At 35.1% G+C, this 15,299-nt stretch overlaps 1 protein-coding gene across 7 annotated transcripts in view; it reads left to right on the plus strand.

Moving 5' to 3' along the window:
* Positions 1–15,299, plus strand: part of Nt5b (5' nucleotidase B) — a 580,494-nt gene that overhangs the window by 283,685 nt on the left and 281,510 nt on the right. For all 7 annotated transcript variants that reach the window (XM_090391852.1, XM_090391851.1, XM_090391857.1 and 4 more), the window contains one exon: positions 10,388–10,481. In XM_090391852.1, coding sequence (XP_090247978.1) covers positions 10,388–10,481 — 94 coding nt within the window. The remainder of the gene's footprint in view (positions 1–10,387; positions 10,482–15,299) is intronic.

Raw genomic sequence — 15,299 nt, forward strand, 5'->3', positions numbered from 1 at the left:
GAAGACTGCATAATAATAATAAATGAAATTTCCTATATTGACATCAAATTTCATGCCATTTTCTTCACTGATGTGGTTCACATCACTACAGTTTAACTGCAAAAATGAAGCTGTAAATGTTAAATTGTTTTTATTGTATCTGCTAAATTCTTGACTACTGATTTCTAGCATATTTTGAAGGTATATGAGATAATGCTATGATGAGATAATTAGTAAACATACTTTTATAGATATCTTCTAATTGCATTTGTATCCTTTAAAATAATTATCTCCTTGGAAAGTTGTATACATTTAAATGCCATTATAATTTAGCTTATCATAAAGTTTTAAATGTTGAATTTTGTGATGGTCTTTTCTGTTCTTGGGATATATTGGAGAATGTTTAGGCTAGAGATCTTGAGATGATAGTAAATGTTGTCTTTACCACCTTCAGCACCATCTCAAAGGCTCTAAACGCAACTAGAGGATTGTTGCACTGTTGAGAAGGACATTCGCCAGCAGAAATAACAATGTGATGATTTCATTATATAAATCACATAGTAGATACTACTTGTGATATAAAGTACATGGGTCTGCTAATTATGCCTTTCGAGATGGTGAAAAAAACTGTAAAGCAGATAAATTAGATTATGTTACACCTTCGGAACTTTTAAAACAAATCGAGAGCATCTAATCTGCTGAGTGAGGTGATTGAAATGAAGAGAAGGGATGATATGATTAACCAATTCACACCAGACATGACACAAATTGTGTCATTTGGTACTTCTCCATGGGATAAAATGAAGCAAATCACTCATACTTCTGGTTCTGTCAGGAATGCGACAAATTGTTATATGTGCTTTCAGGAGAAACCAAGAAGAAATTATGCGAGAAGAAAAAAGACATTTTGCTTTTCAGTTGTATATTTTGGTGTTTCTCAAACTTTTCAGGCCATGGCCCACTTCGACAAAGCATGTAACTTAGCAGCTTGCTTAATACTATTGGTGATCTTTCATATGCTGCACCTGAATGCAAAATTGTGGAGTATTTGTCATAAAATATACAACTTTAATATTTTTCAGTAGAAAATGAAGTCTAGGTAATATTAGGATAAGATTTCTTGGTGCATTTCTCATCATGGCTGGGCAATACAGTGGTTGATTATATGATTTTACACTCAACACAGAAGTGTATTGAGATACAGCATGTGGCAAAATATTATATGTATTATTACATGGAAATGAAACAATTTATGTAATTTGGTCTTCCTCTGGGTCTTTTTCCTGCCAACCTGGCAAAGAACACATGTTTTGCTAATCTTTCCTCTCCCATTCTGAGCGGTAATAATGGTAAGTCTTTACTAATATCCTCGTTTCTAATGTGATACTGCATTGATGCCATCTGTTCACTCCAGTAAATCTTTCTCAGAACTCTCATATCAGAGGTCTCCAGGCTTTGATGAAGTGTTTTGTTTTTAACCTAGCTCTCAGATCCATAGGTTAAAATTGATTTGAACACTATCTTGTATACAACTAATTTAATATTTTGACTAATATCTTTCTTATTCCATATAAATTTATTCGGCCAACCTTCTACCATACCAGCTTTACTAATTCTGTTGTCTTTTTCCATATTTAATTTGCCATCTTCACTAAATATTGTGTCTAAATAGCTGAAATGTTTTATTTATTCTATAGGTTCATCATTGAGGACGTGGTTGAGGTTTTCAATGTTTCTGCCTATTTTCATCGTCTTTGTCTTTTTATTGCTGATTTTCATACCAAATTTATTACAATAGTTATTTAATTTGGTTAGGGAATCTTGCAGACTTGTCTTGGATTTATTCAGAAGTATAATATCATCTGTATAAAGTAGAGAGTTAAGATTAACATCACCAATTCTGATATCAGATTTAATACCACTTTCCTTCATGCTATGATCCATATCGATAATGAATAACAGTGGAGATAATGTGCACCCTTGTTGTACCGGATTTTACTTCAAACCATCTTCCTGTACCTCCTTCAATTCTAACTGCTGACTTACAGCTTAAATAGAGACTTGTACCATTTACACCATATAACTGTAGCATTTTGAAGAGCTTTTCTCTTGGCACCTTTTCCAAATCAACAAAACTTAAATACAAATTGTTGTTATATTCTCATGATTTCTCAACTATTTGTCTTAAAGTGAAAATCTGATCCTGACAACCTCTGTTTAGCCCGAATCCAGCTTGTTCTTCACCAAGCTTCCCTTCTATAATCCTTCTCAACCGTTTCTCAAGTATACTTGCATAAATCTTACCAGGAACACTCAGTAGGAAATACCTCTCTCTCACATTCGGTTTTATTTCCCTTTATGTAGATGGATACTATGAGAGCTATGCTCCAATAATCTGGAATTCGATCCTCTCACCAGGCCTTCTGAATTATGCAGTGAAGCCACTGCAAAACTTTTATACCTCGATATCTGAGCATTTCTGTTTGAATTTTATCTACTTCAGCTGCCTTTTTACTACTTTTCAGATTTTTGATGACTTTCTTCTTTAAGTATGGATATGTATTTCTGACTGCCTTCCTGTTGGGAATTTTCTACTATCAATGCTGACATTGCTTGTTTCATTTAGCAATCTTTCAAGGTAATTACTCCAAACATCTAGAATATTTTTATCTTAAATTTTTATTTCACCTTTATCATTACTGAATCCTTTTAGAGTACTTTTTCCTCCATTTCTAAGCTTTTTAATAGTCTCCAGAATATTTTGCCACCTTCCTGATATTTATTTTCTGTGTTCTTACCGAAGTCTTCCCATTGCTTTTGTTTAGCTAGTTTTAAACATTGCTTCACTTTCTTAATTCACTGTATTCACTAAGAGCACATGCCGACTTGTTTGCCATGAATATTCCATATGTTTTCTTCTTTTCCTCGACTTGTCTCTTTAACTTATTGAGACCACCATGGAATTCTAATTTTTCTCTCCTTACATACAACCTCACCTCATGCCTCTCTCACTGAATCAATCAATCAACGTTTTCTTCAGATTTTGCCACTGAATCTGATCTCCAAGGTTTGTTTTTTTGTTTTCAAACTTTTTCATTTTAACTTCAATGATGTTTGTGTATTTCATTCTGAAAGCAGCTCAACTTTGATTTGTTGTAGAACTTTCTTACACACTCTTGTTTTCAATATGAAATTCAATTCATTAAACTCCAGTGGATTTCATGCTGTGTAACAAATTATGAACAGTTAGTGGAAATTACTTCTGAAAATTTTTGAGGCTGTCATGCAATCAGAGCAATTAAAATTCAAATGGTGCCATAACATTTCCCAAGTTTCAAGAAGGAGATGATCGAACTGAAGATTCTGGCATGAAGAATCCTGATTTGATTCCAAAAAAAAGCTCTGCATCTAGTTGCATTGGCATGGTAAGAAAGGCCAATCATCTTAGATTCTAAGAATTGAATGTAGTCTTGCTGTTTTTCGATTCTAATCTTAGCAGAACAAACTCTCCAAAATAAGTCAATTGAGCAAGGCCCCTGATTGCCACCTGACAAGGAAATAGGTGGTAATTTATCTTAGAGAAACTGTAGAAAAGAAAGTTTCTGAGCTGGTTAGGTGGTATATTGAGTTGAGCAAATAGGTGGTACATTTGAGCAAATCGCACACCTGTGCGATTTACTCAAATGTAACTTTAAGGGCAGGGTATGGAAATTCCTATTACATCATATTGTAGTCTGGTTAAGGGATGATATCTGCAAATATTTTCTAGTTGGGCATTTCGTTACATCCATTACTTCCATGTCTTCATGGACTCCAAAGACTCATTGTGGGATGTTGAACACTTGCAGGCTACAATAATTATTGTACCCTGCCTTGAATACATTCAGTATTGTAGCACTCACAACCCACTCCAGCAATGCATTCTGTTCATTCACTACCTACCATGCAAAAAATCTTTTTTTTCGCTCTTTTACTTGCATAACTTTTGTATTTCTCAGGATGACCTCTCATACTGCCATCATCCAATACTGTGTGATAATTGCCTGAATTTATCTGTGTCGCTCTCACTAACTGATATGTCTTGATCACATCACTCTCCTCTTATCTGTCAAGCTCTGCCAACCGCATTCCCTCAATGTCCTCAACGTTCTGAAGGTGGTGATAAGACCGAGGCTAAAAGTTATAGGGCAATCAGTATATCTGTAATATTGGTTAAAGTGTGGAAGAAGTTGGTGAACTATGATACAGCAAGTTGATAACAGCAATATTGTTTAATTTTCAGCATGGATTTCCTTATCCAAGTGTAAGCATACAAAGTTTGTGTGTATAGTAACTTCACAACTGGGCTACTTGTATGTAGAGGCTAATGACTTAACATCACTTGCCTTAGTATCATTAGCCTCTTTTACAAGTAGCTCAGTTGTGAAGTTACTTCATGTGCAAACTTTGTATGGTTACACTTGGATAAAGGATTAAACTAAGAATATAATTTCTTGGTATCTTTAATTTATAGTATAACTAATTGAAAAAACTTTCAACATGTATAAGGAGGGTGTGAGCAAGGCAATAAGAAGTAGGTTCAGGTGTGATGAAGACGATGAATAAGTTTAAAGCATAGGTTGTGATCAACTTTGTGTATGATGATGTGTACCTCATAAATGAGTCTTTTGACTCCATGGAGGTTTGGTGTTAATAGTATTGTGTTCGTCACCTTTCTATCCTGTGCTTTATACCCCTCATGCTTCTGAGGGGTATCCAGTTCTTTATATATCCTCCATAAGAGTCCCTTTCTCATAAGTCCCTGCATAATTCCATGATTCATCCATCACACCATTACTTTATTTATCCTTTTAACTTTATACAATCTATCATTGCTATAAGTAACTGATTTCTGACCAAATCTCAGGCATGAACTGATTTCTTCCTCCTTCAGTTGATCAAGCCACTACACAACATCAATCTGTTTCCTTAATTTATTATAGTTCCATGTTATAATCCCACATACCTTTTTTTGTTTCTTGAAGGGCAGGGATGCACAATACACATCCTCTCCCCTGTCAAGTCAATCCTTCCTTCCTGCAGTGTGGCCTTTACTAGTTTCACCAGAGCCCATTTTGTGTTTCCACAAAATGGGCTCTGGTGAAACCAATGAGTATTCCCACTACAAAGAGGATTCCTTCCTAGTTGGAGGAAATGCCAACTAGACATTAGGTGGTAGATGTTCTTCATTGCCCAGTGAAATACCACCACCCAGCTTATTGGAGGTCTGAAGTGGCAAATGCCACGTTTGGTCTCCAGAGCAGGGATTCTGGTTTATTTTAGTCCCCTTTCTCTTCTCCTTGCAGTGTGAGTGATACCCCTTCAAGGCCATGACAAACATACTTCCCATAACTGCCTCCATTTCAAGGATACATCAGTTAAAATGATGGTGCCACAGGCCAGCCACAAGTTAAACATAGGCCTGAACCTGTCCGTAATGAGTCAGGAGGCTTCCCAATCAGCTGGTGCATAATCCCACTGCCACATGCCTGAGTGGTTTATGTAGGAAGGGGAGCACTGTCAAGGCTACATCATGGCAGGGAGACTGGTTTCTCTCTTAGTACATGTCCCACTATATCCTTCCATGTAATCAAACTTATGGAGACTCTCACAAACAATAACAGTGATACTGCAACCAAAGTGAATTTCCCTCATAAATTAATCCCATAAAAAAAAAGTCTCATCACAATCAGCCACAGCATACAAACCATGCCAGAATCTCTTCAATACAAATTCACTTTTACATCCATTTACTAACATCTGTGGCATTAACAGAAACATAAATGACATCTACCATCACTTTCCGTCTTCCAGACCAGACATCTTATTCCTGACAGAAACCACCCAGATCACAGCTATATCTACTATTGTCCACCTACAATGCCCAAACTACACACTTCACAATTCCTTTCACTACAAGAGTGACACCTGTACCTCTGTGAAATCTGGCATAGCACACCAGAGAATGGCTAATTTAGAATCCCCTGCTTTTGACCTTCTCTACTCAAGGTTTCCTTGTCCCATTTAGTAACTTTCATTAGTTTCATTTATAAGTCTGCAAACTAATAATCACTCAGATCTATTCATACTCCTTCAAATGAAACTTGACTACCTGCAATCCAGCTATCCAAATAGTGAGGTCATCTTCCTGGGCAACCTCCAGTGTCCACAGTTTCAACTGACTCCATTACTCCAACCAAGCAGGACATTAAGCAGAAGATTTTACTATAAGTAATAACGTAACACAAATTGTACATCTACAAGTTTTGTTATCCCTTGAATCCTTGATAATCCTCTTCACTCTCCAAATACAGGTATCCCTTGATTAATGCGATTAATTAATCCCTCAATGTTACTGCTTATTTCAAAATCATGTTAATCAAATATAATAATCAGTGGTAAAAATTACAATTCATCCATGATCGATTACTGTATTAATAGTTTGTTTTATGTGGTACTCTTTTAGGAAAGATAAAAAATGAATGCAAAATAAATGTTTAATAAATGCTTGTACCTACATTAGTTATTGCAATTTTTTTATCAAAAAAGTTATCAAGAGGTGTTTGAACAGTTTTATTTTTTTCTTATCAGCATAAATTCTATGATAACAAGCAAAATGACTCTCTAGACCTCAGCAAACAAGCATTCTTCAATTAACATTTGGATCCATATCCATTACTTGCTGCTTAAGGGATTCTAAACTGTGAAATATTCCATCCAGTTCTTTGATTGTTATCTCCTTTGGAACCTCATCTGTACATTCCATTTGTTCGTTGTCTTCATATGTGCATTGTTGTTCAATTTCAAGAAGATCGTTGTCCCTGAAATCTTTTGAATTTGAATCCAATAATTCTTTGACATTTCTGTATCAACACCATCAAAAACAAGGTTTTCGCCATTTGCAATGTTTTCTTCAACCACGTTGTTCACAGGATTTTGAAAACCACCTAAGTCATTAGCGCATTCTGGCAAAAGGTTTTTCCACACAGCTCTCATGCAGCTAGAAGACACTTGCTCTCACAAGTCATGAATGTTTTCAATTGCATGTTTAATGTTAAATTTTTTCCAAAATTCTTGGAGCATAATCGCATTTTCTCCTGTTGTTGTTTCTACTGCCTTTGAAAGTTGTAATGACGCCCATTTCTAATGTTGTCGTATTTGGTGGAAAGAATAAAATTTTCACATTCTCACACAGATCATTAAGAGAGTTTGGATGACCAAGTGCGTTATCATCAACGGCATCATGATTACGACTTTCTTTCTCTCAACCAGGAAACACTCCTCGAGGCTATATAGTTTTGCATGCTAAATTTAAAGGCATGTTAATTAAAACCCTTGCTGCGTATATATAAAGGGATTGTCTTTATATACGCAGTTAATTTCTCTGCATTAAGCAAAACCGTGTTAAGCAAGGGATACCTATACTGTGGATCTCTTTTTGACCAGTTTCCCCTTCCAGATCTACCATAGAGGTCACCTCTCCCCCTTGACAACTGAAACCACAATCTTGTATAAGCCTGCTCTCTCTCTCTCACACAGAATGCTCCTCCTCCAACCACTCCTGGCTTGCATTTTCTGGTACTATGGAGCCAGTTGGGATGCCTTCTGGAATTTCTGCTCCTCCTTTCCTTGGTCTGACTAGTGCTTCCACTCACCTGACCCTAATGCATGCTGTGAACAAGACTTCCCAGGCCACAAGATCATCTACAACTAGTTCCTTAAACATCGATCTACATATTCTCCTTCAACAGGGGAAGAACAACCTTCTCATGTTGCATTTTTTAATGCAAAAGAGATCCCAGCTCACCTACTCTTTCCCTTAGTAATACACAAATCACCATACAAGATTAGATCTCTTTGCTTGAATGAAATGTTTACTTCCAGTTTTTTTCTGGCATAAGCTCATCACGTCAGTAGCCTCCTCAGCATCCAGGAAACTTGGCATTCTGCCCATGTTTAGAATACTGCTCACATGTTTGGGGTGGTTCATCTAAAACTAAAACCAGAAGTGAGCAATTAGGCACATAGCTTATCCCTCTCTTATAGATTCTTTTCAACCTCTATCTGACATGTGCAGATGTTTCTGCACTGTGTCTATTCTATAGGTACTTCCATGGTCACTGGAACAGTGACCATGGAAGTACCTGTAAGTTTCAGTAAGGTTTGTATTTCTACTTTTGTAATTCTACAGGTACTTCCTGTAAGTCTATAGGAAGTACCTGTAGAATTGGCAGCCATCATTCAGTCACTTTCTGTTGCACTTTCTGCAAGCATAACCGAACCTGCTTCTATTCATCCTCTTTTATTCTATCCACCTCTGGTACAACCTTCCTCAAGTATTCATAAACAACTACAACTTGCAAACTCTTCAAAAAAAAAAAACTTTCAGTCCTCACCACCTCACGCATGGTACCAATGAAATTATAGGTTCCTCAGTGCCTTGTGTATGGGGATCAACACACACACACACACACACACACACACACACACACACACACACACACACACACACACACACACACACACACACACACACACACACACACACACACACACACACACACACACACACACACAAAATACTTTCTGTTCAAGCCATATGATCACTTTCCCCAGTTGGTGGCACCTTGTGACATATTCTGTTATCACTTTATGATATTATTACATCTGGCACCCATGTTCCACTTATTTCATGCCAGTTAGCCTCAAATGAACTGCCCTTTGCATCCCTATCTTCTAGATATACTTTTCTTTTTTTGGCTTCAGTTCTTTTACTATCATTAGCAAAATCTCTCCCCTCCATCCTGTTCCTTCTTGTCCTCTCTGAAAATATTATATCCTTTTACATTCTGTTCCTATGACTAAATCATCCTCAGTCAACCAAGTCTCACTAATGCCTATAACTTTTGACCAAGTTGAGTTAGTGTCAAAAACTCCTTGCCCTTATTCTACATGTTTCTGACATTAGTATACATAAACTGCAATACCCCTGTACATCTCACAACTTCCCTTACATCTTGTGTTGTCTAGTCCATTAAAGTTAAGAACCTGGGAAAGTACCCATAAACAACAGAAAAGTGATTCTGATCAACTATTTCTACTATCTTTCAAAATGGAAAAAAAATTAAGAATCTGGGAAGATATCTCGCCAGGTTCTTAACTTTAGGATCATGGATCCATGGATTTAGGATCATTTAGGATCATTTCCCTGGATTGATGCTGACTTCCATCCTCACAGCATTCTAGTTTTGCTGATTCTGCACTTCTGAACTCTCACTGAACAATTCACTTTTTCAAGACTCCTGAGCCCAGATCCCTTCAAATGCAAGAAAACAACCTTATATAAACTCGTTCGTTCCTTCCTTCCATGAAATGACTCCACACTATTTCTCCTGCATAATTCACATACTGATTCGTTTGTGATCATCTCTCCATCTCAGCTCACCTCTACTTTCTCACTCTTTCATATCTTCGCATAATTGGATTGTTATGGTATATAGATTAAAAATATCTGGAAAGGAAAGACTTCATTCACATTCAATAGTGAACTTGATACAGGAGTACATGGAGTTTATTTTGGCCAGAAACTGTAGTAATTCTCTCCAAGTTGGACCAAGCTGCAAAGATATCATTCACAAGCTGAAGATATCATTCACAAACCAAAGATATCATCTATAATATGTTTGCAAATTTTTTTGTTTGTTATAGTTGATTATAAAAATCTTCCAGGGAAATGGACTCATTAAAGAGAGAAGAGGGGGGGGGGCATTGGGGCATTAACTTTTACAGCACAAACACTTGTCATACTTCAAATGTTTGAATGTATTCAGATACAGTTTGTTCTTATTTGAATACATTAATTGGTAACCGAGTGCTTCTATAATTCTGTTATCAATGCATTCTACTAGCTTTTCAATTGTCATGAGAAAAAATAGGCTTTATATATTTGTTAAATGTATCCTCTATCAGCTTCCAGGGATGAACTCTTATTTAGTGCTCATAAGTCAATCCCCATATTAATTTGTATTTCTGTTATACAGCTTCTCCAATGTCTGTTTATCAGACTTTAAGATGCAATTTCCTTCTGTCTTTTCTTTATGCCACATGTTATCTTGGTTATCTGCCTCCAAAATTCATCCATTGTTTCCTAGTTGCCATATTTTCTTTCTTTTTTTTAAAAAAAAAACTTTAGGGAAAAATTTCTCTGCACATTATATATCTAATGAAAAACTATCTCTTGTTTACAATTAACCTCAGATAGGATACACTATAATGAATTTTGATATTATTTACAAATATTATTAACAAACTTCTCTTAATAATATTTTTTTGTTAGTATGCACAAACATTTTTTTTTGCTTATTTCTAGCACAAAAACTGGTATCAAGACTGGAAACATATTTATGTCATACAAATCGATTTTTCAAGATATTAGAGATGCAATTGACTGGGTTCACATGCAGGTAACACCATCATTTGCTTGAGCTGTTTTCATTTCTTCATTTTTGGTATAAAATATTTGATAAATAATATTAAAAAAGAAAAAAAAAGTCTCTACAATACATTCTGCTAAGAAAAAAATGTTACTAAATTTGTAAATGGTGTTAATGATTCAGGATTAATATAATAATCTATCATTTATATGACTTTCAGAATATCATCTTTCTAAGTTCCTACCCTGAAGTCATCTAATTTGTGAAGTTCATTATCAAAAATATCTTTTTATATTTGCTGTTACTTTATGTAAAAGAATGTATGTAAAAGAATGCAAATAACCATGCATTGCTGGTAAGAGTTATAGACATCTTAAAAAAATTCACTTTTCTTTGGATTTATATTCTTTAGGTGTTTATATAGAAGTCAGTGAAAAATGCATTTTCACAAGTTGGTTCTATTAGTTTTTGTGGATATGGTACAAATTAAGCCAGTTATTTAGTTAGAAATATCAATTTTATTCTTCCTTCTAAAATGTATCCTGATTTTGTAGTGCAAATTTATCCAAAAAATATGAATAAAACATAATTTATTGTTAACTCATAAACCTCACTATTTATTATACTTTAATCATAGTATTTAATTTATGTAAATACATAAATTAAATGCTATATTCCATTTTTGCCATTTGTTCATTGGAGAATAGGAATATAATTGGCAATTCTTTACTCATTGTTTAATTTCAGTCAATGTACAAATTATTTAATGCATCAATATGTTATGTATATAACATATACATAACTTATTGTATAACAGTAGAAAGTATTTTACATTGGGTATAATAAATGTTAAAAATACCAAGCTATTTTAAACCTGGTTTTACTCCATTTCCCAAGTAAGCAAACAGACCAACAAGTCAAGTTTGCACCTGCACGTATTGGAAGTCTAGCTGACCCTCAAAGTAGTGCAAGACTAAGGCAACTCTTGGTAAAAGTAGAATAAGCTCTGATCACTAATCTTTATATTTACCCTTAATGAAAAGCACATCTCCTGGAGGAGATGTATGATGTTTTGTATTAAAGGCAAGGGGCCACTACCCAGACTGGTTTTGGGAGCCAGGCTAGAAATACCAAAATTTTAGTAATACAGAGCTTATAAGTATTTTACCAGAACAAGTTACCATAAGGTGTTTTAACCTTATTAAATAAAAATCTCAGGAGGAGATATAAATGTAGAAAGTATTTTACCTTGGGTATAATAAATGTTTCAAATACCAAGCTATTTTAAACCTGGTTTTACTCCATTTCCCAAGTAAACAAACAGACCAACAAGTCAAGTTTGCACCTGCACGTATTGGAAGTCTAGCTGACCCTCAAAGTAATGCAAGACTCTGGCTCCCACTGATGAGACCTCAATAAAGGTCTCATCAGTGGGAGCCAGTGATGAGACCTCAATAAAGGTCGAAACCGGTCTGGGTAGTGGCCCCTTGCCTTTAATACAAAACATCATACATCTCCTCCAGGAGATGTGCTTTGCATTAAGGGTAAATATTAAGATTAGTGATCAGAGCTTATTCTACTTTTACCAAGCGTTGCCTTGGTCTTGCACTATTTGAGGGTCAGCTAGACTTCCAATACGTGCAGGCGCAAACTTGACTTGTTGGTCTGTTTGCTTACTTGGGAAATGGAGTAAAAACAGGTTTAAAATAGCTTGGTATTTTTAACATTTATTATACCCAAGGTAAAATACTTTCTACATTTATCTCTCCTCCTGAGATTTTTATTTAATAAGGTTAAAACACCTTATGGTAACTTGTTCTGGTAAAATACTTATAAGCTCTGCATTACTAAAATTTTGGTATTTCTAGCCTGGCTCCCACTGATGAGATCTCAATAAAGGTCGAAACCGGTCTGGGTAGTGGCCCCTTGCCTTTAATACAAAACATCATACATCTCCTCCAGGAGATGTGCTTTTCATTAAGGGTAAATATAAAGATAGTGATCAGAGCTTATTCTACTTTTACCAAGAGTTGCCTTGGTCTTGCACTACTTTGAGGGTCAGCTAGACTTCCAATACATGCAGGTGTAAACTTGACTTGTTGGTCTGTTTGCTTACTTGGGAAATGGATTAAAACCAGTTTTAAAATAGCTTGGTATTTTTAACATTTATTGTATAACATTTTGTATACATAGTAGAGTCCCCCACTTTACAATCATCTATTTTACAACTCTTAAAAAAATTTTCTGTTATTAATATGTCAATTGCCAGAGACCACGGAAGCAAGGTAAAACTGAGAATAAAATACAGTGGTGCCTTGGTTAACAGTGGCCTCAGATAACGACATACTTGGTTAATGATGAGTGGCTGTAAGAAAAAAATCTCTTGGTTAACGACTCTCGATTATGTGAACCTCTATCAGATCTAAAAAAATGGAATTTTCCGATCGCACTCAGCCACGTGCGGGAAGACATTGTCAAATAGTGAACAGCCACACACCATAGCTGTGAAGCTCAGATATGCTTGACCCATCATAGCCATCTGTTTACATTTTCCATTTATTGTTTCTTTTCTGTAGTGTACTGTGCTTTATTTTAAAATTTGCGGTTATAAATGCGTTTTATGATGAAAATGAGTATTTAAGCATTTATTTTTTGTGTTAGTTCATATAGACAATAAATTGGCGGGTGTGTGTCACTGTTCATTCGCCATCAAAAGGCAAAATCAAATCTCATCTGTATCTGTATAATAATCGTTGTATCTATAAGCTGCTAATCAGTGTATGTTACGGTAAGTGCTGTATCTAATATCATCACCTTACAAGCAAAATGCACCAAGTCAAAATTTGCAGGTTTCAAATTTAACTGTTAACTTTTATATCAAAAAGTTTTTTTTTTTTTTTTTGAACTTTTACTTTTATTTTCAGGTGATGATATGTTCTTTGTATCCCTTGTCTTTGTGTTGTACAATTTGTAATAATATGGTATTTTTCATATCTTTTTTTATAGAGTGACTCTTTTTACCATGTAACAAAATGAGTCCCAAAAAGAAAACTAGTGAGGGAAAAAAAACCAAAAAATTTTCTGTATCGAACAGAAGAAATAAATAACAGCAAACCATCATGAAGGTGTGAAAGTTATGCAGCTAGCTCGAATATATGAAACCAGTCATTCTACAATATCAACCATTTTGGCTAAGAAAGAAGAACTTATGGTTGTTAAGGGAACTTCAAGGTTGAATGTCAGAGGGCTTATTTTTGAGCAAATGGAAACTCTATTACTAATTTGGATCAAAGAAAGAGAAATGGCGGGTGATACTACATGTCAAAATGCAATCTGTCAGAAAGCTAAACAAATTTATAAAGATTTGAAAAAGAAGACTTTGGGATCAAGTTCTGAGGTAGATGATGATGATTTCAAAGGTAGCAGAGGTTGTTTTGACAACTTTAAAAAAAAAGAACAGGGATTCATAGTGTATTCAGACATGGAGAGGAAGCTAGTGCTGACAAAGCAGCAGCAGCAGATAAATTTGTGAATAGCTTAAAAATAATTATAGAAGAAGGAGAATACCTACCTCAACAAGTCTTCAATTGTGATGAGACTGGGTTATTTTTGAAGAAAATGCCCAACAGGACATTTATCACAAAAGAAGAAAAAACACTTCCTGGGCATAAACCAATGAATGTTAGGTAACATTGCTTTTAGCAGCAAATGCAAGTGGAGACTTCAAGGTAAAACCAATGTTAATCTACCACTCAGAGAATCCCCAAGCATTAAAAAAGTTCAATGTCTCTAGATCCAATCTCGGTGTTTTGTGGAAAGCCTGGGTCACAAGAATAGAATTTAGAGACTAGATTCGCGAAGTGTTTGGACCAACTGTCAAAGCATATCTTGAGTTAAACAATCTACTTCTAAAAGCCATTTTAACCTTGGATAATGCACCTGGCCATCCAACAGGCATACATAAAGAGCTACCAGAGGAATTAGATATTATCAAAGTGATTTTTCTTCCTCCCAAGATTACATCTCTGATTCAACCTATGGATCAGCTGATAATTGCAAATTTTAAAAAACTTTACACAAGGGCACTTTTTACCAGGTGCTTTGAAATGTGTGAGGCTACCAACATAACCCTAAGAAAATTTTGGAAGGAAGAATTCAACATTGACATAGCAATTAGGCTAATTGAAAAGGCTTGGCAAGAAGTATCAATGAAATGTCTCAAAGCAGCATGGAGGAAACTGTGTCCTTCCTTTGGTAATGAAGAAACTTCAGATGAAGGACACAAATTGATAAAGGATATTGTGACACTTGCTCATGATCTTAACTTGGAAGTAGAGGAAGAAGATGTTGAAGAATTATTGGAGACGCATGACTGAGAACTGACTACTGACGAGCTAAAAGAACTTTTCAAGCAGCAATGTGAAGAAAAGGAAATGGAAATTTCATCTGAAGATGAGGATGGAGAGCAAGAACAAATTATGACTGCTGAAATCAAAAATGTTTTGGCAAAGTGGGAAGAAGTTCAAAATGTTGCTATGAAATTGAATCCAAACAAATCTGAGGTTATCAGAACTGCAGATCTATTTAATGAAAAGTCCATGCAGTTTTTCAGAAACATTTTAAAAAAGAGGAACAAACAAACAACCCTAGACATGTTTTTTACAGGTCCATTTGTCAAAAAACTCTGAAGTGAGCCTAATTGTCCTTCTGGTGAAGATTGATAATTAAAAACTGTTTTCATGAACAATTCATTTTATTAATGTTAATTTTTTTGTAGCAAATATATATACTGAATAATAAATAAATGATATTTACCATATTTTTATATCATTTGAAATGAGTTTTATC

The sequence above is a fragment of the Typopeltis vanoorti genome, chromosome 4, assembly GCF_054136105.1.
Source record: "Typopeltis vanoorti isolate ZY-2024b chromosome 4, IOZ_Tvanoo_1.0, whole genome shotgun sequence".
Taxonomy (NCBI): Eukaryota; Metazoa; Arthropoda; class Arachnida; order Uropygi; family Thelyphonidae; genus Typopeltis; species Typopeltis vanoorti.